We start from the raw sequence: 27,069 nt of genomic DNA on the forward strand, positions 1-27,069 counted from the left end.
TGTATACAATTAATGATCACATATCCTACTTAGAGCAATGACTACAATTCACCACATACTTCACTGGCTTTGAGATATCTAGTGCTTGTGAAAACTGTGGAACAAATGCAAGTCTTTCTTTCAAAGAATGCCACAGCTTCTGAAACAGGTTTCCAAATACAGTCAATGCAGGAGACACAACATTCAGACAAACTGTAAAGGGTTAATGGCCAGATCCTCTTGTGTTTTTAAGTGATGTTGGTTGAGGAATGAATAGTGACCAGGACTGTAACAGAGCTCCCCTGCTCCTGAACAAAACAGTATCTGGGTATCTCTGGACAGCATCTGAGAAGGCAGACTGGGCCTCGGCTTAACATCACAGCTCCGACAGTGCAGCATTCCCTCAGTACTACACTGGGAGTGTGAACTGAAACAACTCTTCAGAGGCCTTTGACAATAGTACTACCTCTCACTGAGTCAGGCATTCAGGGGCTCAATATCCCTGACTTTCACCCTCTTATGTCAGCCAGGGCTTCCTGATTGGACCAGGTTAACAGCGACTAGGAAAAACGTGAGGACTGCAGATGCTGGAGATCAGAGTCGAAAAGATGTGGCGCTGGAAAAGCACAGCAGGTCAGGCAGCATCAGAGGAACAGGAGAGTCGATGTTTCGGGTATAAACCCTTCATCCGAAATGTTGACTCTCCTGCTTCTCGGATGCTGCCTAACCTGCTGTGCTTTTCCAGCGCCACATCTTTTGACACAAGTTACCAGCCCCAATCAGAGAACTTATATTCTCTGAAGTCCAGCTGGCTGCCCTCGTTACAATCACTACATTAACGTGGACTTGTACTTCAATCTTGGAATACTTCCCATCTATATTCATGAGATATGGGTATCACTGACCATAACTGACTTTATTGCCCATTGTTCATGGGCCTGGAGAAAATAGGGTCTCAGGAGTAGTGCCTTGAGATTTCCATCAAAAATAGTTTTTTAAAAAATTATTTCCATGAACAAAAACATTTCCCTTTCTCATGTAATACAGTATGAAAACATAAGTTTTAGTTTTGGATTATTCCACAGGAATCTTTAAATTCATTGTCTGAAGCAGGGCAGGTTGAGATAGTGGTTAAGTAGGCATTAGAGATCCTGGCATTTATAAAAGGATGCACAGGCTGCAAGGAAATTGTGAATGAATGTTTGACAAGACCTTCGTCTCAACTGGAGTATTGTCCAGGGCTGAATTAATCGCAGCTTTGAAAAGGATAACTGTCATAAGGTGGTGTTGTGTGATAATGTCACTGAGTGCCCTAGAGGCCCTGGTTAATGATCTGGGACAGAGTTTCACATTCCATCTTGGAAACTGGTGGAATTTAAATTCAAGCAATTAAAGCTAATCTCAGTAATGGTGACCATGAAACTATCATCAATTAGATTAGATTAGATTACATTACAGTGTGGAAACAGGCCCTTTGGCCCAACAGGTCCACACCGACCCGCCGAAGCGCAACCCACCCATACCCCTACATTCACCCCTTACCTAACACTACGGGCAATTTAGCATGGCCAATTCACCTGACCTGCACATCTTTGGACTGTGGGAGGAAACCGGAGCACTCGGAGGAAGCCCACACAGACACAGGGAGAACATGCAAACTCCACACAGTCAGTCGCCTGAGGCGGGAATTGAACCCGGGTCTCTGGCGCTGTGAGGCAGCAGTGCTAATCACTGTGCCACCGTGCCGCCGCGCAATTGTCATCTGGTTCACTCAAGCTCCTTAGGGAAGACATTCTGCCGTCTTTAACAGGGTTGGTCAATGTGTGACTCCATACCCACTGCAATGTGGCTGACTCTTAACTACCCAACATGAATGGGCAATAAATGCTTGCCTTAGCTTGAACGCCCACATCCCATAAAAGAATATATTTTAAAAATAAGCACCTGAAGAGAGATTTGCATGGTTCGAGGGAATGGATGGGAAAGTAGGTCTTGCTAAATTGCTCTTTCAGGCAGCCATTACAGACACGATGGGCTGAAAGATTTTCCTCAGTAGTGTAACCCCATATGGGTGTTGAGGTCAAGACCAGTATTTACTGATGTTGAGAAAGCTGTTGAGCCCCTTTCTTGAAAAACCAACAGGTCTTAAATACAACGAAGAGAAGTTCATAGTCAATAATGTTGCTGTAGGTCTGGAGTCACATAGAGGTGAGACCACATTGACAGATTTCTGCCCTAAACGACCCGTGCATGAACCAGGTCAGTTTTAAAGACAATCCAGTCATTTCATGGTCAACCTTGTTGCTACTGCATTTTTATTCAAGATTTATTAAGTAAACTATGGTGGGATTTGATCACATTAATTTAGAAATTAACCCAATTAGACATCTATAGCGGCCTTTCATTTCACTTGTTGAGAGCTGAATATCTCAACAAGGCACAAGCCCTTGTGGTTTCCTCATCTGAACAAAGCCATTTCTTGACCAAAATAAACATGTTACACAACGGAAAACAGGTTTAGGTACGTTCAGAAATCTCTAAAACTAAAGCACAGCAATTATTCAAAGTGTGTAGATTTGCCCAATTGATTATTATGACTACCTGGGTGACAATAGTGAAGGCCACTTGATAACAGAAACCCACAACATGTTTGCTTTTCCAACTTTTTGAGATGGCGAGAGAGAGAGAGATGAGCAATTGCCATCTCTTTGGTCCTATCCTGGTGAGCACAGTTCCAGACAAAGATGGAGTGTTGAGATTACAGCAGAACAGAAAAAAACAGCCACGACATGATTGGAAAAAAGGTGAAGAATGGCAGAAAGACCTCTTGGCAGCTTATATCATTGTGCTGGCATAGTGGACTAATCATCCAATGGTGCAGGGGAATCTGGGGCTCTGGGTTCAAATCCCTGGTAGAATTTAAATTCAATAGTTAATATAATATGGAACTGAAAGCTGGTCGCAGTGACGATGGACACAATACTAACAGTGATTATCACAAAGACCTATGTGAGTTGCATTTGGGTGAAAGGAATCCGCCATCTTTACCAAAGTCAGGCCCACATGGCCTTCTGGGCCCACCACCACGTTCAGTGACTCTGCAATGGCCAAACAAACCAACAGCAATACGGCCAACAAATGCAGCGCCTGCCAAGACACTCAGATCCCATCAAAGCAATGAGATTTTGAGTGGGTTTTAATGAAAAACTGCTTGCAATGTGAAATACAGCAATATTTTAATTCCACCAACAAAAAAGGTGCAGTGAGTTGAAGAGCAAATGAGTACTGACACCTGAAATAAAAAGCTTCACTTGAATTTATAACGTTACATTAACCTTGTCACTACCATTTATCTGAGTACTGCCTACGGATAGACTTGTCCTGTCAAATAAACTGTACTGATTTTAATTTATTTGAATGCAGAATGGCAATAGATGCATTCATATATTTACCTGCTAATATCACTTGTTTATATGGACAATATGCTATAGAGGGACTGTCTAATGAGGAGATTGGGCCAGTGCTCGTTCAAATACAGAAGAATATGAGGTGACCTTATTGTCACAAACAAGATTCTTACAGGACTTGACAGGGTTAATGTGGAAAGGTTCCTTCCCCCTTGTGGGAGAGTGTAGGTCCAGAGGGTGTAATCTCAGAGTCAGGGGTCATCCATTTAAGACAGAGCTGAAGAGGAATTTCTTCCCTCAGAGAGTTGTGAATCTGTGGAATTCTTTGCTGCAGAGGGCTCTCGAGGCTGGGTCATCAAGTATATCCAAGGCTGAGAGAGATGGATTTTTAATCAGTAAAGGAAATGAGACAACGAGGAAATTGGGAAATCAAGGCAGTAATATAGAGGTATGTCTTATCAAATCAGCCACAATCGCATTAAATTGCGGTGCCCTTCGAAAGGCTAAATGGCCTACTGCTGTCTGTCTTGTGGTCTTATGTTGATCCAATAAATCTCAGTGTGCCGTCTACCCTGTGTGTGTGTGCCTTCATGTGCAATGGTGAGTGTTAGTGTGTGTGAGAATGCACAAGGGAAGATGGATGTGCAATATACATGTGAATGGAGGGTTGGGGGGATCCATGTCAAATGTAGAAAGCCTGCAAGGGACCCTCACTTTGGGAAGACCTGCTGAACCACACTCCAACCAAGCAGCAGCGTGGCCAGTGGTAGGTGTCACCCCTCAGAACTTAGACCCCCAAAAGCACAACTGACCATCTGAGACGTGCTGACCGGCGGTCAGTGTGTCTGCTCAGCAGCACCACTGGGAGGCAGTGGTTGATTCTGGAAGGACAGTCACTGGAGTCTCAGGATTGTCCAGTGACCCAGCTCACAGTCAACTTGATTTGAGGATGATGGTTTTGGTTGGGGCTCACAGGGAGCAGGAGGGGTAGGCTCACAGCTACCATCCCCCCCCCCCATCCTGCTCCTCTTAATGTCCAGTCCCTCGTGCAAACATTGAGTGTGTTTGAATGAAGATTTGCGTTGTATACCCAAGCCCAGAGGGAACCCAACACAATGAACAAGATGTAGCTGGGTTAATAGGAGTGACAGCTGGATGAAACCCTTTAATGCACATTAAGCCAATACGGTTCTCAACCTGTGCAGGGTACGTATGTCATAGAGTCATAGAGACGTACAGCATGGAAACAGACCCTTCGGTCCAACTCGTCCATGCCAACCAGATATCCCAACCCAATCTAGTCCCACCTGCCAACACCTGGCCCATATCCCTCCAAACCCTTCCTATTCACATACCCATCCAGATGCCTTTTAAATGTTGCAATTGTACCAGCTTCCATCACTTACTCTGGCAGCTCAGTCCATGCACACACCATCCTCTGCGTGAAAAGGATGCCCCTCTCGGGTCTCTTTTATATCTTTCCCCTCTCACCCGAAACCTATGCCCTCTAGTTCTAGCATCCCCCACCCCAGGGAAAAGACTTTGTCTAGTTACCCTATCCATGCCCCTCATGATTTTATAAACCTCTATAAGGTCATTCCTCAGCCTCTGATGCACCAGGGGAAACAGCCCCAGCCTATTCATCCTCTCCCTGTAGCTCAAATCCTCCAACTCTGGCAATAACCTTGTAAAACTTTTCTGAACCCTTACAAGTTCCACAACATCCTTCCAATAGGAAGGGGATCAGAATTGCACACAATATTCCAACAGTGGCCTAACCAATGTCCTGTACAGCCTCAACATGACTTCCCAACTCTTGTACTCAATACTCTGACTAATAAAAGAAAGCATACCAAACGCCTTCTTCACTATCCTATCTACCTGCGACTCCACTTTCAAGGAGCTATGAACCTGCATTCCAAGGTCTCCTTGTTCAGCAACACTCCCGAGGACCTTACCATTAAGTGTATAAGTCCTGCTAAGATTTGCTTTCCCAAAATGCAGCACCTCCCATTTATCTAAATTAAACTCCATCTGCCAATCCTCAGCCCATTGGCCCATCTGGTCAAGATCCTGTTGTAATCTGAGGTAATCTTCCTCACTGTCCATTACACCTCCAATTTTGGTGTCATCTGCAAACTTACTAACTGTACCTCTTAAGCTCACATCCATATTATTTATATAAATGATGAAAAGTAGTGGACCCAGCACCGATCCTTGTGGCACTCCACTGGTCATAGGCCTCCAGTCTGAAAAACAACCCTCCACCACAACCCTCTATCTTCTACCTTTGAGCCAGTTCTGTATCCAAATGCTAGTCCTCCCTGTATTCAATGAGATCTAACCTTGCTAACCAGTCTCCCATGGGGAACCTTGTCGAACACCTTACTGAAGTCCATATAGATCATGTCTACCACACAGCCCTCATCAATCCTCTTTGTTACATCTTCAAAAATGTGTGTGTGTGGTATATGTGACAGAGAATATGTGTTTTGTAGATCAGAGTGTATGCGTGCTGTTTTTGAGTCTGAATGCAGTGTATAGGAAGATACATGCAGTGTATGTTTGAGAGTGTGTGGTGCATGTGTGAAAGTGTATGTGTGGTGTATGCCGGAGAACGTATGTGTTTTGTATGAGACAGCATGCGTGTATTATATGTGAAAGTGTGTATGCGCTTTATGCTTCAGTGTGTCTGTGTGGTGCATGTGGGAAAATGTATGTCAGACAGTGTATGTGTGCTGTGTGTGAGACAGTATACGTGTGGTATATGTTTAAGAGTGTGTGGTGCATGAGAGAAAGAGTACATCTAGTATGTGTCAGAGTGTATGTATTCTGTGTGTTACGTAAGGTGCACGTGAGTGTACGTGTGGCGTTTGCTATTTGCAGTTCAGTCAGAAATCACAGCATTGTTGAAATACTGGGCCAGGATTTCTACTGAGGATGTGAAGTTCGAAAAAAAAGCAAAGACAGCAGTCTCGTTGCACTGGAGATTGGAATGAAGGTCTGGTACGTAAGACCAATATCAGAGATAAGCTTCAAAAATAGCTTTCAAATACCTCTTCAATGGGCATTCAGAGATACCAAAAGGATTATTGAGATGACGTTTAAAACAAGTTATGCAGTGAAGCAGAAATGCCTGAGACTGGCAGTTTCAACAAAAAGCCTCGTAGCAAAGTATAGCCAATTATTGTACAATTCCATGGCTCAGCTGAAGAATTTGCAAGTCACAAAACAGGGTGTATGGTTTTACTAAATATGGGAAGTAGTCCAGTGTTTAGTGCTTACCCATAGAGTACCAGGGTAGTTCCAATCCCATCCAACCCTGTGTGGACAGCTCACAGGAAGGAAGTCAACCCTGACTAACATACCGAGAGAGTCTTAGATCCAAACAGTTATGTTTAAATTTAATCCAATCTATCAGCTTTGGTCAGCCATGCGTGCAATCAAACATTCATCCAAAACGCTGGCTGGAAACAGTAATGCGAACAGACCCAAGTAAAATTAACCATGTTCACCACCTTGCCAAAGTGTTTACAAAGGTTCACTGAACATCAAGTGATGACCAAATCCTCTATCTCTTTAGTGTGGTCACTTTGAGCACCTGTGATTACCGTATGCAGTCAGGGAGGAATTTTCCCTGAGCTTTTCCTGAAATCGGATATGGGAATTTTCTTTCCCTCTCTCTGGGCAGCTCGCTCACTGGGTTACTGCATCAGCAACGGAGACTGCATGAAGATGCACTGTTTGGACAGGGCACAGGGACCACTGTTAAATCTGACCGGCTTTTCCAGCACAAGAAACACAGAAAAAAAGTGCAGGAGTAGGCCATTCAGTCCCTCGAGCTTGCTCTGCCATTCACTAATATCATGTTGATCTGATTGCTCCAGATTCCTGCCAGATTCCTGCCTGAAAGGTATCCTTTCAAACCCCTTGTTCATCGAGAATCTATTTGCTTCTGCCTTAAAAATATTAAAAGACTCTGCTGCAGAGCCTTTTCCTCTCTGATCCCTTATTTTTAAACAGTGAACCCCCAGTTCTAGATTCTCAAACCGGAGGAAACACCCTTTCTGCATTGACCCTGTCAACACCCCTCACGATCTTACATGTTTCAATCAAGTCCCCTCTATCTCTTCTGAACTCCAGCAAGATACGAGCCAAATCTTCCCTGATTACAGCAAACTTTACTTTAACTGGATCCTTCCATCACTCGGCAGTCTTGATAAACCGGCAGAAAGTTATACCTCAACTACGGTGATATCTTAAGTACTTAAGCTGTAAACAGAAGTGACCTGTATTCCCACTGCATTACATTTCTATTACTTACAGTGTGTTTTAGATTGGTTTTAGGTGTGTTGATGTTTTTACTGAGATTTTTCTGGGGGACGTTGGTCAATGTTTACTGCCGTTGTGGCACCACTTGACTATCCAAAATTATTGACCGACCAGCACAATCCTGGCCCCTTAGGTGCCGGTTAATAAAATGTTTGCTATACTGACCTTTAGTGATGAGGATACCCAGGTTTGATCCTAGTTTCTGACATGATGCAAGATTCATGCGGCAAGGAAAGAGGCCATTCAGCCCTTGGTGCCTGTGCTGTTTTATTGATAGAGTTGCTTCATTCTGTTACTAGCCCTACACTTTTACTGCCTGCTTTTCAAGGATCAACCAATTGCCTTTTGAAAGATATTTTTGAATGTGTCACTGGCAGCCTTTGAGGAAGGACATTTCAGGTTGTGTCGCTGTGTTAAAACCTCTTCATCTCCCCTCTGATTCTTTGGCCAAACCTGTGCTCTCTAGTTACCAAACCATCGACCAATGCACACAGCTACTCCTTAGTTTCTCTACCAAAACCTCTCAGAATTTTCGTTTGTCATTAGCTCGGGGTAACTTGTAATTCAAACCAATTTCTGAGTATCATTTTCTAAAAATACGCTTCTGGGTTTTGACATTGTGATTAGTAAACCATGAACATACTCCACTCAGCTGTTTAAAATACCCATTGCCGTTGACTTTTTTATTTATTCCAACCTGCTCTTTAATTGAGGTTATCCAGTGTATACTTTACTATCCAAATTGTCACAGTGTGCTTGGCTTTAAGGTTTTGGGGACTTCAGATATTGCAAACTGGTGATAAGGCTTGTTTATATTCTTGTTCAGCAATGACCTTAGAGTCATAGAGTCATACAGCATGGAATCACACCCTTCGATCCAACCAGTCCACGCTGCCCACGTTCCCAAACAAAATTAATCCCACGTATCTGCCCACATCCTTCTAAACCTTTCCCATTCATGAACTTACCCAAATATCTTTTAAATGTTGTATCTAGACCTGCATCCACCACTTCCTCTTACAGTTCATTCCACACACGAGCCACCCTCTGTTTAAAAAATGTTGCCCCTCATGTCCTTTTTAAATCTTTCTCCTCTCACCTTAAAAATGAACTACCTAGTTTTGAACTCTCCCCAATCTAAGCAATCCCTTGCCCTTCTATGCCCCTCATGATTTTATTTTTTGTCCCATTGAAGGGAAGGGTGCTGGTCATGTTGTGACCTCATTTACATTTCCCAGCATGCAAAGTCGCCCATTTTCAGAAGTGTAGACTGTGGTCCCTCCATGGAATCTTCCCAGACCAGGGTGTCTCCCAGATTCAGTCAGGGCAGAGTTCGGATTGTGAATGCGTGGCCTCCACAGGTGTTAACTTTTTGGATCCTTTAATGACCTCTTTCAGAGGCCGACAAATTCACTGGACCTGATGGGTTGCACCCTAAGTTATTAAAGGAGGTAGTGCATGAACTGCTGGTAGTCTTCTATGGGCAATGAGCACGCGAGCAATGTGCTGTTGTCATGGTGACAACAGGGTCTGCCCCAGCTCAATTTTAAATCTAAGCCGTTGAACACAAGGTGGCACGTGTGGGTAATCAGGTAGTTGCAGCCACGGAGGGGTTGTCACGAGAGGGACATGACCTCGAAATCTATTTTAAAGACATCCTGGAGGCTGGGTCAATCGAAGCAGGGGAGAGTCAGAAATGTAATCAGTTTTAAAGATGAGAAAGTGTGAAAGGTCAGAAGACAACAAGTGAGTTTTTGTGACCTTGATCAATTGGGTCAATGGGCCGAGGCGTGGCAGATAGAGGTTAATTTGGATAAATGTGAGGTGTTGCATTTTGGTAAAACAAACGAGGGCAAAACTTATACAATTAATGGTAGGGCCTTGGGTAGTGTTGTAGACCTCGGGGTTCAGGTACATAATTCTTTGAAGCTTGTGTCACATATAGGCAGGCTGGTTAAGAGGTTATTTAGCATGCTTGCCTGCATTGCTGAGACCTTTTGAGTGGGATGTCATGTTGAGATTGTACATTGGTGACGCCTCTTCTGAAGTACTGTGTACAGTTCCAGTCGCCCTGCTATAGGAAGGATATTATTAAATTGGACAGGGTTCAGAAAAGATTTGGCAGAACTGGAGGGTTTGAGTTATAAGGAGAGTCTGGATCAGCTGGGACTTTATTCATTGAAGTGTTAAATAGAATGCAACACATACCTGATGTGATGTTATCATTCACTGATTCTCTGTAATTCCTAAAGTCTACACGGAGACAATGCATCAAATGCTAACTCTTCCTTTCCAAGGCAACATGTCTCGGTCACTTACGTTTCAATTACGTCACTGCTGTCATTTATTTTTAGTGTGATACAAATGAACAGAGGAACACGTGCTGTTTCTTTAGCAGCTTGCGGGACACATATCAATCTGGAGACTGCACCATGTTTTTGATGAAGATTGCATTTGAAGGTCAGGCAATTGTTCTTTCTTTGCACACAAAGAAAGCAACGAAAAACAGGGGAATGGTTCACATTGATATAGCACCTTTCATGGCCTCTGGATGTCTCACAGCCACCGAAGGACAGTGCACTCACTGCCACAATGTAGGAAACACAACAGGCCACAGGTACACACTGCAAGACCCCACAACAAGGAATGTGATGATGACCAGCTAATCTAACATTACTGGGGAACAAGCATTGCCCTCTATGCCAGGGAGAGCTCCTCAGATGCTGCCAGGCCTGTTCTTGGTTTTTAATTTCTGATTTCCAGCATTCATGGGTATTTTGCTGTTTATCAGGGGTAATTCCACTGCTCCTCCTCAATACAATAGATCTCTTGTGTTCATTGTAACATCTGAATTGATAAGTGGGCGTTCTTGGCAGAAGAGAGTCTTAGTGAAAGCTAACGCAATACACAGGAGAGGCTTAAGCAAGACATCTCTAGAACCTCCAACACTCAGCTTCCAGTTCCATGTGACCACAATGTCTACCTAAGAGGTCAGATGAGACCTCATTTATCCTCCGACAGTGCAGCACTACATGAGAATGTCGGACTTGGCTTTTACACTGAGACTTGAACCCCAATATTTTGAAGCAAGAATGCTCCTGCTTAAGGCACAGGTGACACAAGTTTTAAAGTAGTCTATTCTTACAGAACCAAAACAGACATTTATGACAGTAAAAAAAGTACTGGTATTCTAAATGCCTTTCAGACTTGTTGTTTGATCATTATATTCACTTCAGAAGTGAAATCTAGACCGCAAGTTACATTTCTTGAACTTTTCCTCACCTTGAGCTACAACCTCTCTAAACCACGTTCTTCTCAAGAACTGCCAATACACAACTGCACTCTGACTTCCCCTGTGCTGACTGCACCATCTCTTCCTTTAAAATTGTTCACACTGTGAGGCCTAAAGCATGGTCTTCCAGTCATGGGGGGAGTCGGTGGTGTCATGACAACGCTGCTGGCCTAGAGGCGCAGGTTAATGCTCCCGGCACGTAGATTCAATTCTCCACCATATCAGCTGGTGGAATTTGAACTCAATTCATGAAATCTGGAATTATAAATTGATTTCCATTGTGCAATCATAATAAGTCCTGCCATTTACAAGGGATATATTCCCAGGGCAGACTGCAGACACAGTACAAGTCACATGTGTAGGGTACATACTCGTCTCCAGGAAGTATGTTTTCCCTTTTCATCATTCTTCCTTAAAACCATTGATAAGACAAGATTATAATGTCAGTGGCTGCACAGTAATTTGGTGCGGATATGTAAATTCACAAAGGGCAGATACGTGAGTGGTGAGACTTAGCGTCATCATTGATTGGTATAAAACCCCATCTGGTTCACTGGTACATTTAGGGAAGGGAATCTGCCGTCCTTACCTGGTCTGGCCTATGTGTGACTCCAAACCCACAGTACCGTCAATGACATGGCCTAGCAAAGCCATCTCAGTTCAAGGGCAATAGGGAATGGACCACAAATGCTAGCCTTGCCACTGACACGCACATTCAATCAAAACCTTAAAGAAAACATTCCTCCTTCAAACGCTCCAACTTTGGTGTCGAGCAACCATCCGCAAAACGTTTGTTTCTGCAGAGGGAGGAGGGTGTCTGGAATTCGAATCCTGAGTTGGTGGCAGAGGCAAGGACCCTAAACTATTTTAAGAAGTACCTGGATCTGCACCTTCGGTGGTGTAAGCTGCAGGAGTATGGGATTAGAAAGAGACTTTGGGTGTCTTTGTTTCAACGCAAGCCTAATTTTATTTTGTTCATTCTTGGGATGAGGGCGTCACTGTCTAGGTCAGCATTTATCACCCCTCCACAACAGGAAGTTCAGGATCAATCACATTGCTGTGGGTCTAGAGTCACATGTAGACCTGACCAGACAAGAATGGCAGCTTCCTTCCCGAAAGAACATTAGTGAACCAGATGGGTTTTTCCTCACAATGGTTTCATGGTCATCATTAGAACCTTAATTCCAGAATTATATTGAATTCAAATTCCACTATCCGCCATGGCAAGTTTCGAAACCAGGTCCCCAGAATGTTACCTGGAACATCTCTGGATTAATAGCCCAGCAATAATACCACCATGCCATAATCCCACCCCAAATGACACTCTTAAGTGCTGCATAATTTCTATGGTTCTATGGTAACCATCAATACATAATCTATCTCATCTTCCCTCGAGACTTATTCCATCCTCGATGATCACTGGAGGATGGGTGCCTTGACCTTTCAAAAGAAAAGCTCAAAAAGCTTGTGAAAGGTGGCAAAATCCAGAGACTGGAAATTCCCAACTCCTAACTGTGCTACTGTTTGCTGATGTGGGAATGACCAAGTTGAGTATACACTTTCAGTAGTCCCCTCTGCTCTTGCGAGGAAGTCTTGGCGTAATGACAGCTTGATTTTAACAAAAGCCCCACATCCAGTGACCGAGCAGAGCAGTTTCCAAGAATAAACATTACATCAGTCCCCTCCAATGAAAACCCAGAACATGACCTTAAACACATAGGCGGCTAAATGAATGGCTCAATAGTGAAGGGCTGACTCACTGAAATGATTAGACGGTAGCTTGTAACCATGAAGGGTGGTGTGTTTATTCTTCTTTGCAATGAACAATCTAAAGACTGTCTGAGCTGAGACGTCACTTTTTATTCGAGAATCTGCTGTATCACTTGGATGAATCTGCATTTGTACTTTTTCCCAAGATCTTGGATAAGGCAGACATGACGTGGGAACACCAGGGTTAATCACATGAGAAAGAAAATGAATCTAACCTTCAGATACAAATGAAAACTTAAATGGAGGGGAACATAATTATTGGAATGTATACCCACTCTGATTTTCATTCAGCAGACGTGGAACAGGTTTTGCTTAGAGTTTTTTGCGCTGTATTTCAACTACAAAAGCAGAAATAAAATTCAGTTAGTTACAGATGAGAGCACACTTTCAGTAAATGCTGCTCTCTCTCTCTTCTTCCTTGACCTCAGAGGTCTGCCCTCGGAGACAGCCGCTCCGACCTGAACTGCTGATTAGCTCAGTAAACCCTGCGAAGCTCCTAAGAAATTCTTTGTCGCAACAAGGCGACCTCTTGACCCAAGCAAGAAGGGAAAGAGAATGCCATCTGCCACTTCCAGTGATTTATGCCGGTGATCCGGCATTGGAGACAAGTCAAAGATTCCAACCAGCTTCCAGCAACTCAGCCAGAATTAAGCCCTATAATTTCCTCAAGCTGCAGCCTAGGACGTGACTCTTCGGAGACTCTCTACAATTTCAACTGGAAATCAAAGAGCTCCTGCTTCCTGATCCATCTGGTTAGTTTTAGTTCAATCACCGTTTAACATAAAACCATCAGAAATTGTCTAAAAATGGCTACAGAAGTCAGCACCAATAAGGATTGTTCTATTTCTGGAATAAAGGGAGGCCATTCAGCCTCTTTTGAAGGAGCATTCTGATTGGTCCAGCTCCCCTATGCAATCCCTCTGCAGCCTTTCAACTTTTGCCTCTTCAAAAGTGAACAAATTTCATTTTATTTTCACTTCCATTTTGTAAGTTATTATTGTAAGTTATTATTGAGCCCGTTTCCACCATTTTTTGAAACAGTATATTCAACATCATAAAAACTCACTGTTAATAAATGGGGTCAAGCCGTAGCCCAGTGGTCAGCACTGCTGCCTCACACCATTAGGGACCTGGGTTTGATTCCAGCCTTGGGGGTGACTGTATTTGTGGGTTTCCTCCCATAATCCAAAAACGTGCAGGTTAAGTGGATTGGCCATGGGAAATGCTGGGTTAAGGGGATGGAGTGGAGCTTTGTGGGATGCTCTTCAGAAGGTTAGTTTTGACTTGATGGTCTGAATGGCCTGCTTCCACACAGTAGGGATGCCCTTTTGGATGTTTTGCCAATAACCAAAAGTCAGTGTCTTCTGGTTACTCAACACTGGCACCATTCTTACTTTATTGCAACCCTTCATAATTTTTAATTTAGCTGGTTTGTCACACTTCAGTTGCTCAGAAACCTTATTTGCAATGAACAATCTAAAGATTGTCTGAGCTGAGATGTCACCTTTTCTTAATAAAACCTTATGTTATCTCGTGAATGTGACTGAAAAGAAGTTCTGGGATTTACACATTAATGAACCAAAACCTGCAGCCCATTCTAAAAGATGAAAGACTTAATAGCAATCTAGGTTTGTTCAATAAATCATTTCAAGACACTGTAATCTTTTGCTTTAAATTCTGTGTCTTATGGTCCTGTCCCACAGCCACCTGATGAAGGAGCAGCGCTCCAAAAGCTAGTGCTTCCAAATAAACCTGTTGGACTATAACCTGGTGTTGTATGATTTTTAACTTAATCTAAAGATCGTCAGTCTTTCTTCTGCTGAGAATCACTTATCACTGCACAGTACCAAGAATTCTTTTTTTTTGTATTACAGAGGAGGTTTGAATTTACCCCACCAATCAGAGAACATACAGCATGGGACTCAATACTGACGTTAGATCTACCCGGCTCCTGATTTACATCCCCATTTGGGCTGGGAGTTCCACCCAATCTCATGGGCTACTCACCCAGTGATTTAGACTAAAATTGCTCCCAATTAGGTAGGACGTGAAAATGTTGTGGAGAAGATTTTGTTTAATCTGTGGTCTGCACTGCATTACATAAACTCAGCCAAGGCAGAAATGGAAGGAATGTTAAAACTGGATTTAGTGCCTCTGGATGGGGCAATAAAGAGTTCATGATGCCACATTTGTGACTCACTGATTGTAATTGTAGTGCAGGCATTAGGTAAGGCCAGGATATCTCACCATCGAATAATCTTGTGCAGCGCCCCCCCAAACCCCACCCCACTCTGTCCACGCAGCTTGTTTTCAGAGGTGAGGCACAAAATACCAGGGATGCCTATCCCATTAGTTTTCCTCCCAACATGAACTGTCCTCTGCAATATAGCAAATTCCAAAACCGGTCACCCACATTTTAATTAATAAATAATGGCCAACTGGGTGGTGACCAAGGCAATTGCCTGGGTGTTGCACCCCAGTATGATTGGCTATGACAGACGGCCTCCCTCCTCCCTGCTTTCAGTCCAGGAGCTCCTGAGGCTGTAGCTGGAATTGTCTTCAGAGTGAGACTTCCACCTTTTGAGAGGGAGCCAGAGTCCTGCTTCTCCCCTCACTTCCCCCTGTATACAGAGCCCAGAAGCTGCAGCCTGTGACTCTTCCAGGTACGTCAGCACTTGCCTGTATGTCAAGAGGTGGTGATAATGTCACTGGGACTGATAATGCCAAACCCCAGGCTAATGTTCCAGAGACACCCATTCAAATCCCACTATGGCAGATAGAGTCATAGAGATGTACAGCATAAAAATAGATCGTTCGGTCCAACTAGACCATGCCGACCATACATCCCAACCTAATCTAGTTCCATTTGTCAGCTCTTGGTCCATATATCATCTGAATCTTTCCTATTTATATATCCATCCAGATGTCTTTAAAATGTTGTAAATTGTACCAAACTCCACCATTTAGATTAGATTCCCTACAGTGTGGAAACAGGCCCTTAGGCCCAACAAGTCCACACCGACCCTCCAAAGAGTAACCCACCCAGTCCCATTTCGCTCTGGCTAATGCATCTAACCTATGGGCAATTTAACATGGTCAATTCACCTGACCTGCACATCTTTGGACTGTGGGAGGAAACGGAGCACCCGGAGGAAACCCACGTAGACACGGGGAGAATGTGCAAACTCCACACAGTCATCCGAGGCTGGAATCAAACCTGGGACCCTGGTGCTGTGAGGCAGCAGTGCTAACCAATGAGCCACCGTGACATAATCTGGCAGCTCATTCCATGGTGAAATTCAAGAAACGTCTGGAATTAAATGCAAGCCTAAAGATAACTATGTCAATTATTATTTTAAAAAACCCACTTGGTTCACTAATGTCCTAAAGGGAAGGAAACCATCTGGACCCAATCTGGCTTACATGTGACTCCAGGTAGGAGAAAGTGAGGACTGCAGATGCTGGAGATCAGAGTCAAGAGTGTGGTGCTGGAAAAGCACAGTTGGTCAGGCAGCATCCAAGAAGCAGAAGAATCCTGATGAAGGGCTTATGCCTGAAACATCGACTCTCCTGCTCCTCGGATGCTGCTTGACCTGCTGTGCTTTTCCAGCACCACACTCTCGACTAACATGTGACTCCAGTCTCACAACAATGTAGTTGGTGCTTATTTGTCCTCTGGGCAATTAGCGATGGGCAATAAATGTTGGTCCAGCTCGTGACACTTTAACATCCCACAACAAATGAACATTTATCCAGTGTCCCCTTTTTCGTGCATCTATGTTACTTTTACGGTAGCAAGCTCCAAATTTTAATCAAAATAAAAACCAAAAGAACTGTGGATGCTGTAAATCAGAACCAAAACCTGAAAATTGCAACAACAGAGCACTGAGGAATGGTCACTGGACTCGAAACGTTAACTCTGATTTCTCTGCACAGATGCTGCCAGAACCTGCTGAGCTTTTCCAGCAATTTTTGGTTTTGTTTCCAAATTCTAACCATTCACTGAGTGAAGAGGTATATCTTGAGGAGTTTTATCAATGAGTGCCTCATAGTTACAGGTCCCTTGTTTTGGAATTGTCCACAAGTGGAAACATCTCTTTCTTATATCTAGCCCATTCATAACTTTACATCTCGATGTGGTTACCTCTCAGCGTTTTCTTTTCTGGAGTTGTTCCATCCTCTCAGAACTTAGTGTGATCATTCTTGCTGATCCTTTACGACATAACTTTATTTTCTTTTGGCTTGCACTATGCCTGTAATTGCTGCTTTGGGTGGGATGTCTGCCCACGAGTTCTATCTTGTTTTCCATTCTGAACAGAGCACCAACTGCATACCTCAAGTTATTAAACGTTCTCTCTCTGGCATGTGTAATTAGAATAAAAAAGAGAGTCTGGCATTTATATAGCGCTTTTAATGGCCTCCAGGCATTCACAGCACTTAACATTCACTGAAGGGTTTTTGAAGTATTGTCACTTCTTGTACTGTAAGAAATGTGGCAGCCAACATGTACACAATTATCCCAACAAACAGCAATTCAATAAGTGACTAGATCACTTGTCTATAGTCTAGTGTGAGGGATAAATGTGGACTGAAGCTCCAGGGTGCAAATCATCTCCTCATCTTCAAAATGCTGTTAGGGATCGCAACATTATTCAGAGAGAGCACAGAGCTCCAGGTTTCACATCTCATCTAACAGGCAACTCCATCAGTGCAGCAGTTCCACTTACATACTGTATATGCTGCTATGTAAGCCTTTGAAGACTAGCATTGCAAGCTCTATGATGTTAAAGGCAGTGAAGAAGACAAATGGTGTGTTGGCCTTCATAGTGAGAGTACAAGAGCCTTGCTGCAATTGTACAGAGCCTTGGTGAGACCACATGTAGGGTACTGTGTACAATTCTGGTCTCCATGTCTGAGGAAGGATGGTCTGGCTACGTAGGGTGTGCAGTGATGATTTACCAGACCGATTCCTGGGATGGCATGACTGATGTACGAAGAGAGACTGGATTGATTCATTGAAGTTTAGAAGAATGAGAAGGGTTCTCATAGAAACCTATAAAATTCTAACAGGACCAGACAGGATAAATGCAGGAAGGATGTTCCTGATAACTGGGAGTCCAGGGGTCACATATTAAGGATGCAGGATATGAACATATATTGTTTCTGAATTACAGCATCCGCGGTTGTACTGGTTTTTATTAAGGATGTCGGATAGAGCATTTAGGATGAGATGAGGAGAAATGTCTTCACCCAGGGAGTGGTGAGCCTGTGGAATTTTCTGCCACAGTTAAGGCAAAATGTTTTCAAGGAGGGTTTAGGTATAATTCTAACATGGCCAACTGGTCAAAGGGTATGGAGAGAAGGTGGGGACAGGGTATTGAGTTGGATAATCAACCACCATCATATTGAATGTTGGAGCAGGTTCTAAGGATCAAATTGTATAACACTGTTCCTATTTTCTACATTTCTATCATATTAAAGGGTCATTACCACATAGAAAAGGACAATATGGGCACTATGTCCATGGTGGTCATGGCCAGTCATCTCAGGATACTAATCAGACCAAAGTGGTTGTAAAATATTGTCCCATATTGCATCAAATAGCTAGATCTGCAGTCACTTCTCAACCTCACCCCGAGAGGCCTTGAGAAGTTTTGTCCACGGTACACACTAAGCTGCTGTGTTTTCCTCTGCTTCCTCACTGATGGTGTATGCAGGTACAGCAAGCAAAACCAAAGTTACGTGAAAGTAAAGTCACCCCCATTTCAGCAGCATCATGGATCCCAGAAGGCAGGAAGGAAAATAGAACATCCGAGGAAATTATTGCCCTCCCAACCCTCCCCACGCCCCACTACTTAGCATTCTGCCAGTTTTAAATGGACACAAAAAAAATTCAATCTGTCTAATTTTATACAGCACCATAGCAGCTTTGTTGCAGCTCATCTCAAAGCACTCTCCCTATGAATCTGAAGGCTGTGGGTTCAAGCCTCACTCTCGGACTTGTTAATACAAACCAAGGCTGACAAAGCAATAGAGCGTTGCAGGAGCACTGTATTATCAAAGCTGCTGTCTTTTCAATTAAACGTCAAACTGAGTTCTTGTTGCCCTCTCCAATAGACAATTAGGGATCAGCAATAAACATCAGTGGGATTCACATCAACTGAATGAAGTTTTTTAAAATTCCCAGGCACCACTTTGAAGAAATACTATCTGTGGTGTCCTTTCCAATATTTATTCCTTAATTAATCTTACAAGAGCAGATGAGCTACAGCTTATCACATTGCTGCTTGTGGGAGCTCTTTGTGTGCTGTCTGGCCGATAGTATAATGTTGGCTGTTGTGTAATTTAAAACATTGGTGGTCATGGAAGACAACTAGATCTAAGGAAGTTCTTTCCCTTTCATATGGGCTTACCTCATGGCACTTTCCTGTGCTCTTAAAGGTGAGTGTACTGCTGGCAATATCAAATGCCTCCTAATTATGACAATGCAAATCGGAATCTTCTCTCTGCAAAAGTGAAGGCTGTGTAGTGATCTGATAAAGATTAAGTGATTACCACAGAAGCCCAAAAACTCATGAAGGAACTACACATCAAAACCTATTGTGTCTGCACCAACTCTCCAAATCAGCAATTCACTTAGCGGCATTCTCTGTAACCCTGCACAGTCTTCTGTTTCAGATTGAGTCTAATTCTATTTTGAATGCTTCAGTTAAACTGGTCTCCAGATCCTCACAACTCCCTGAGTGAAAAGGCTTTACCTCGTGTCACTTTGGTCTCTTCTACCAATTATTTTTAATCAGTTACTGATCAGCCCTTCTGACATGGTCAGAGCTTCTCCCCACCTCCTCTGTCCAGACCCTCAGGATTTTGAATACTTCAACCGAGCACTCTCAGGCATTGCTGCCTCACAGCGCCAGGGACCCAGGTTTGATCCCAGCCTTGGGCAACTGTCTGTATGGAATTTGCACATTCTCCCCGTGTCTGCGTGGGTTTCCTCCGGGTGCTCCGGTTTTCTCCCACAATCCAAAGATGTGTGGGTTAGGTGAATTGGCCGTGCTAAATTGCCCATAGTGTTCACAAATGTGTAGGTTAGGCACATTAGTCAGGGGTAAATGTAGTGTAGGAGAAAGTGAAGACTGCAGATGCTGGAGATCAGAGCTGAAAATGTGTTGCTGGAAAAGCGCAGCAGGTCAGGCAGCATCCAAGGAGCAGGAGAATCGACGTTTCGGGCATGAGTCCTTCTTCAGGAATGACTGAAGAAGGGCTCATGCCCGAAACGTCGATTCTCCTGCTCCTTGGATGCTGCCTGACCTAAATGTAGTGTAGTAGGGGAATGGGTTTGTGTGGGATATTCTTTAGAGGGTTGGTGTGGACTTGTTGGGCTGAAGGGCCTGTTTCGACACTGTAGGGATTCTGTGATCTATGATCAAATCTCCTCTCAGCCTTCTTTGTTCCATGGAAAACAGCCTTAACCTCTGCAACCTATTTTCAAACCAAAGTGTCTCTCACCTGTAAGAGTTCTCATGGAAGAGCTGAAATCTAGGGGTAAGGTGAGAGAGACTGCCCTCAACATCAGGGTATTATTTGACCAAGGGTAGCATCAAGGAACTTAGCCAAACCAGAGTCAACAAAAACCCCGATGGAAAACTCAAAGGAAGATGGTCGTGGCTGTTGGAGGTCTTTCATCTCAAGTTTCAGAATATCGCTGCAGGCGTTCCTCAGGAATCTATTCCCAAACAGCTTCAGCTGCTGCATTAATGACCTGTGTCCCATCGTAAGGTCAGAAGTGGGGATGATCACTGATGATTGTGCAATGTCCAACACCATTCATGACTCCTGAAGAAGACCGTGCCTATACACAGTTAAGACCTGGGCAACATCCACTCGTGGGCTAATAAGTGGAAATTAACATTTGCATCACACAAGAGAGATGCTAATCTGTAAAATAAGCCGTGGTACCGTGGAAAGAAGAGGTGGGATTTTGTGCCTAGTGTGCTGAGTGACATTTTATCCTCAGCCAACATCAATAGTGATGAGAGTCACTAGATTTGAAGCTGATGAAGCAGCAGGTCAAGACAGCATCCGAGGAGCTGGAAAGTCAATGTTACAGACCAGAAACGTTGATATTCCTGCTCCACAGATGCTGTCTGATCTGCTGTGCTTTTCTACCTTTACTTCTACTGACTCTGGCTTCCAGCATCTGCAGTCCTTCCTGTCTCCAAATCAACACTGATTATCTAGTCATCATCATCGTTGTGCACATGGGATCTTTCTGTGCATGCGATTGCCCTATCCGGTTTCCTAAACAGCAACAGCAAGTAGATTTCCAAACAATTTCATTGGTCGCAAAGTGTTTTGGGGTGTGCAGAGGCTATGAAAGGCACTATATAAATGAAATTGTTCTTTTGAAGGCAATATCATTTTTTCTGCAACGGAGTGCACAGGCCAATAAACACAATCTGAACACAAATCACTTTGTATTCTGATGCTAAAGGCAGCTCCAGAGAATGCGCTATGACCTCTACTGTAGGTCAGAGAGACAGAGAGCCCTCTCCCCACACATATCTGGAATGCAAAGAATTGAAGAGAAGACAGATTGCCTTATTGCAGATTGCGGGGCAGCATGCCACATATGTAGCTCACTGTTTGTCCTGCTGTCTGGACACTGGCAACGGAATTAAGTCTGTATTCCTGTGAACTGTGCGACTCACAACACAACGAGAAATTCTGTCTGAGCAAGTTATTTGAATTATTCCCTTCTTCCAGCAGCTCAGTGCTGGGACCCTACAGCCAAGTGTGAAGCAGCAGCACATCTGTGATTAATGATCAAACAACCTGAAGGAGTTGGATTCATCGCTCAGCTCTCTCCTAAATTGTCAGAGACGCGAGCAATACTAACAAGAAACAAGTACGCTGCCACCCAAGCCACTTAAAAGGTTAACTCCTTCTGGTGCTGTGGTATAGTTAAGGCATGGCTGATATATATTTTATTCCCCTTGTTGCTGCCCAGAAATGAAAGCCCATAATTTTCAGAAACTTCTTCTGTGGAAACAAGTTGATTTCAAAAACCAATTTTGATATTAATGACACTGACCCAGCGTTTATTTAATTGAAACCAGCTGTCTCTTGGAACAACACTCAATGTCCTGTTGTAGAGCTCAAGTTCTCACAGCTCATCAATATTAGATGCAAGGACAATGCAAATTGAATGTGGTTTCTATTTCCTCTCTCTGCTCAGATTCCTTGAGTTTCACCAATATTTAAGCACATTGTTTCGACAGTAACATTTGCCAGGATTTAAGTCCTCAGCCCAGCCCAGAAGGAATTTCAGTGATCACATCCAGAAAGGAATTGGACATAAACTTTCAAAAGTCGCAGGGTTACGGTAGGAGCAGGAAGGTGAACAGAACAAACTGGATAAATCTACTTTCTGGAATTCTGGAGCGTCAGGAATTCAGTGCATTGTTAATCCAGAGACCCGGGTAATGTTCTGGGGACCCGGGTTTGTCCCTCCACAGCAGATGGTGGAATTTGAATTCAATTTTTTAAAATCTGGAAGTCAGATGACCATGAAACCACTGTTGATGGGTGGGAAAACCCATCTGGTTCACTAATGCCCTTTAGGGAAGGAAGCTGCCATCCTTACATGGTCTGGCCTAATGTGACTCCAGACCCACAGTAATATGGTTGACTCTTAACTGCCCTCTGTGCAATTTGGGATGGCAATAAATGCTGGCTTAGCCAGCAACGCTGTCATCCTGTGAATGAATATTTTTTAAGAAGTCAGTCGGGGCATGATGGACTAAATGATCCCCTACACTCTGCGAACACACACACTCTCTCTCTCTCTCTTTCTCTGGACTGGAACCCATCTACAGCACATTTGTGATGGGAAAGTGGGCAATTGAATTGGCGCCAATGGTCAAAATGATCTTGTCCAGCCTTGGACTTGCCGTAATATCATAACTGAGGAAAATCCCAATTTACCCACAACAGTCAAAAGGAAGTAAGATGACTAATTTCTGAATGGGGAAACTCAAACCATAACTGGAAGTTTTTCCATACAAATAACTTGCTCATTGTTCACCAATCAGACTACATACTCAACATTCTATATCAACACTAAATAGACCAATGTAAACAGCTTCCAGCGATAGCAGGATAAAAGTTAAACTAATAGTGTTGTACAGGATTACAAGTTCATTATAGTTGATGCTTATGAAAACACACATGTTTCCATCTGCTCTCAAAACTATGAGGTCAGTCTGATTATAATCTATGTACAGGTTAGAAACCAACTAAGCAGAAACACAATTAAAATTTCTCTTGTCATGTAGGATCATATTGCAAGAATGCACTTTTTAACAGACTGCTTATTACAACAAGTTTAACAAAATTGACACTTATGAAAACACAGCTTGTCCATATGTGTCTTTGGGAGAGCTTTACTGCTTTAAATTGAGGACCTAAAGCACAATGTAAACTTCAGCAGCTGCATGTTTCGAGACGAGCAATTAAGATGGAAATTGTTACGTTATAGCCCCCTGACCTCCCAGTTACTCTGACTCAGCTCACTTCTGGATCAAATCCACCCCCATCTCCATCACGAGAGCTGATCCCATGCAAAAAAACCCTTCTGCTTCTCCAAATCCTGTTCCACCTTTAAGACTGAAGTCTTGAACAAATCTTTCCTTATTTCAGTCAGTGTCCATTTTTTCCCCATGTCACTAGGCAGCAGTTCACAGTTTTTAAATTCCTGCGTGATATGAACTCAGGGTGTTGAGGAGCCTTGTTTATTCAGCATCACACAGCCCTCATTCTCTGAAGGATACACCAGATGCAGTACTGAGGGAGTGCTCCATTGGTAGAGGTGCTGTCTTTTGATCAGACATTAAAGGAGACCTGTCTGCCCTCTCCGGTGGATTTACACCAGGATTTTGAGAAAGAGTGAACCACACCTTGTCCAGCATCCCGTCACCAGAGTTAATGAAAACACACAACCTGGTCTCTGTCAGATCACTGCTTGTCTGAAAATGTTATGTTCAAGGTGCTGCATTTTCACGACAACTCTTCAAAAGTTGGTCGGATGAGAACTTACTGAGGGTGTGAAAGGTGGTATCAAAATGCAGCTCCTTCTTCAATTTTCTTTTCCTTTTGAGAGTATTGATTAAGCAGAGTGGAACACCAGATCTTGAATGGCTGTTAATGTTTGAGTGGACCTGCCTTCCAGCTCTCACCACTCATACATAACTGAAGAGACAGCTCTGACTGAGTCTTAATGAAGATTCAGAATGGTAAAGGCAGTCTGATTTCTCTTTACCTGTTGCCCAGATTTCATTTTGGATCAAGCAGCACAAGATCATGAACAGGCAAATAGCTTCCTAATCTGTTCAATCAATAAAACTAACTCACTGTGTATGTCTGCTTTTCCTTTAAATCAGTCATTGCAAGTTACAGCTCAAAATTAAAATAGACAATGCTAGGGAAACCCAGCAGTCTTTGTAGCAAATGTGGAGGGAGAAACAGAGTTAATATTTCGAGTTTGACATGTTTCGGCTTCAACTCAAAATATTAGCCCTACTTCTGTCTCCACAGATGCTGCCAGAGCTGCTGAGTTTCTCCAGCACTTCTTGTTTTTATTTCAGAGCTCCAGCATCCACAGTATTTTGTGTTTATCAGAAAATTATAGCCCCGAAGTACGTCTCAACATAAATTTATCACTTGGTGAAAATCTTTAACAGGTACTGTAGTTTAGGAAGGAAGTAAAGGGCAGTTCTTATGAACAATGACTTCACCCCAAGAAAAGCTATTCTAGGAGTCATCTGTTCTTATGTAAAAAAGCAGAAGACTTGCCTGTAAGTGTCACGCTGTGTCATCACTCCCAAGTGTCCAATCCTCTTCCCCTGGGCCATGTTATCACAGACAAATAGCTGAGGAATATTTAATGCCTGCAACTTCCATCACCCCCATGTCAATATCTAAAGGAGTCAAATCTCCTTTTTCCTGTTCAAATCCCTCCATGGTCCTTATCTCCTTATCTCTGTGATCTCGTTCAGTCTGCAATGCTGGTATGGTGGCTCAGTGGTTAGCACTGCTGCCTCACAGCTCCAGAGACCTGGGTTCAATTCCACCCTTGGGTGATTGCCTGTGTGGAGTTTGCATGTTCTCCCTGTGTCTGAGTGGGTTTCCTCTGGGTGCTCCTGTTTTCTCTCACCGTCCCGGGATGTGCAGGTCAGGTGGATTGGCCTTGTTAAATTGCCCATAGTGTCCCAGGATGTGCAAGATAGATGGATTAGCCCTGGGAAATGCAGGGCTATAGGACTGGGGGTGGCCCTGGGTGGGATGGTCTTCAGAGCAGTTGGTGTGGGCTGAATGGCCTGCTTTCACATTGTAGGGATTCTATGTAAAGCTCTGAGACCTCTCTGTGGCCTCCTATGAAATCCAAACCCCCCACTCCCCAACCTGCATCTCTTTGCCCTACCTCTATTGTCTTTGCCCTACCTCTACATCTAGACCCTGAGCAGTAAAATCCCTACCCTCCTATCCTGGTCTCTTGTCTCTCCTTGAAGACACACATTATAGCTGACATCTTTGCACAGTCGTTTCGAATTGGCCACCACAAACAGTTGACTATCGGTGTCAAGTTCTGTCCAAGGACACAAGGGGTTAATGACCAACACTTCTTTAATGGGAGAACAGATTAAAATATAAAGTATTAGCCAACTGCACCAACAGCTTCTACATATTGTAGACAGCACTGCTGTTTGCTTGACTCATGTAAAATGCACCCTGGCATAAGACAAGGAGATCTCAGCTAACCTTCCAGAGCCAGCTCTCTCGAACTCCCTGTTACTCCTGGCCAGTCTGTGCAGGGTATAAAATCTTGCCAGGTCTGGGAACAGTCAATGAGCAGAAGCTGTTAGCTCTGTCCATAGATGCTGTCAGACCCGCTTCAGCATTTCCAGCACTTTCTATTCACACATCAGACAGCAGGCATTTCGCAGTGACCCCTAACTACCCCTGACTTACTATGCCCTGCGTAGATGCTTTGTAGTGAGGGAGTCCTCCTGCCTATTCTCAGCTGCTTCCCTCATTTTCATGGGAGAACAGGGAAACCCCAGGTTAAAACAAACTGCTGCCTCTGAAGGAAATAAAACATCCATTCGCCAAGAGGAAAAAGTGACTGGGGCTTGCAGCTAAACAAGCGTTCTCTGAAAACTTTGGAACACACAGACACAAATTCGCACAAAGAGAAAGATTGCAGTGTTCTGGCGACAGTAGGAGAAGGTGTTGCTTGCTTTTTTTGTGGGGGGGGGGGAGAGAAAAAGGAGTTGACAACAGAGAGGGACAATGATAGCAAGGCAATCAACTTCATGCTAAGCGCTTGTCAACTCAGACACAGAGTGACCCTCTCTTGTTAGCGAGAGATAAAAGCATTTCTACGGACAATTAATCGAGAAGGGTCAGTCCCTCTCAGACATGCCTCGTCTGTGATCACCTCCACTGTATCCACATTGTAAAACAGGAAAGGGGGAGGGGGGGGGCGAGCTTTTCCCCTTCGTTGCTACAATACAATCCCCCAACAACCCTTCCTCCCCCCTACCCCCACCCCCCCCCCCCCCCCCCCACTTCCCCATGTCAAGGGCTGGGAGAGAGGCAAAAAGGCATTGTCAGTGGAGAAACCCCTTTTGTTTTAGAGAGACAAGAGAGGGAGAGAGGGAAAAAGGGTTGAGGCAGCTGCAAAAGGGGAAGACACACAACGGAGTAGCAACATGACCTACCTGGGTGTAACATACTTTGGAAATAAAAGATGACCAGGGCGAAGGAGCCAAGACAAGTGACCAGCACCATGCGGCATTTCCTACTCATCCTCAGGATATCAGGGAGAGCCTGTTTCATGGCTGGGCTGGTGGATGGAGATGCTGATGCTGGGAGTCCGCTGTTCCCTCTCTCTCTCTGTGTGTGTGTGTCTGAGTCAGTCCAGAGGCAGCTGCAGACACCGGCAGCCCTTTACCATCCTCCTTTCCCGTTCCCCTCCCCTCTCAGCGCTCCGGGCAGTGCCAGCCTCTCTCAGCACTGGGGCGGTCCCTCCTGTCTGCCTCGCTGGCAAGTACAGCACCCAGCTCGGTCCTAGCGCTCCCTACCGCTCTCTCCGCCACTCAACGGGTGAGCCCAAAACACAAAACCAACCCGGCTGCAGCAAACCTCACTTCCCAATCTTCCTGATTCGAGCGAGAGAAAAAAAAAGTTTCAGCTTCAAGGGCTACTGATACCCTGCTGCCTTCTGTT

At 44.0% G+C, this 27,069-nt stretch overlaps 1 protein-coding gene across 2 annotated transcripts in view; it reads right to left on the bottom strand.

The window, feature by feature from the left end:
- chst11 (carbohydrate (chondroitin 4) sulfotransferase 11) overlaps positions 1 to 26,783 on the bottom strand; it is a 220,534-nt gene extending 193,751 nt beyond the window's left edge. The window contains exon 1 of one of the 2 annotated variants that reach the window (XM_043709948.2): positions 26,577 to 26,783. In XM_043709948.2, the coding sequence (XP_043565883.1) occupies positions 26,577 to 26,679 (103 nt within the window). In that variant the 5' untranslated portion in view covers positions 26,680 to 26,783. Of the gene's footprint in view, positions 1 to 26,561 lie in introns of both variants that reach the window. The other variant, XM_043709947.2, reaches the window with a different exon arrangement.
- Between the last annotated feature and the right edge of the window lie 286 nt (positions 26,784 to 27,069).

Source organism: Chiloscyllium plagiosum, unplaced genomic scaffold (genome assembly GCF_037043375.1).
Source record: "Chiloscyllium plagiosum isolate Xiang-an unplaced genomic scaffold, Cpla_swu_hap1 HiC_scaffold_19, whole genome shotgun sequence".
Taxonomy (NCBI): Eukaryota; Metazoa; Chordata; class Chondrichthyes; order Orectolobiformes; family Hemiscylliidae; genus Chiloscyllium; species Chiloscyllium plagiosum.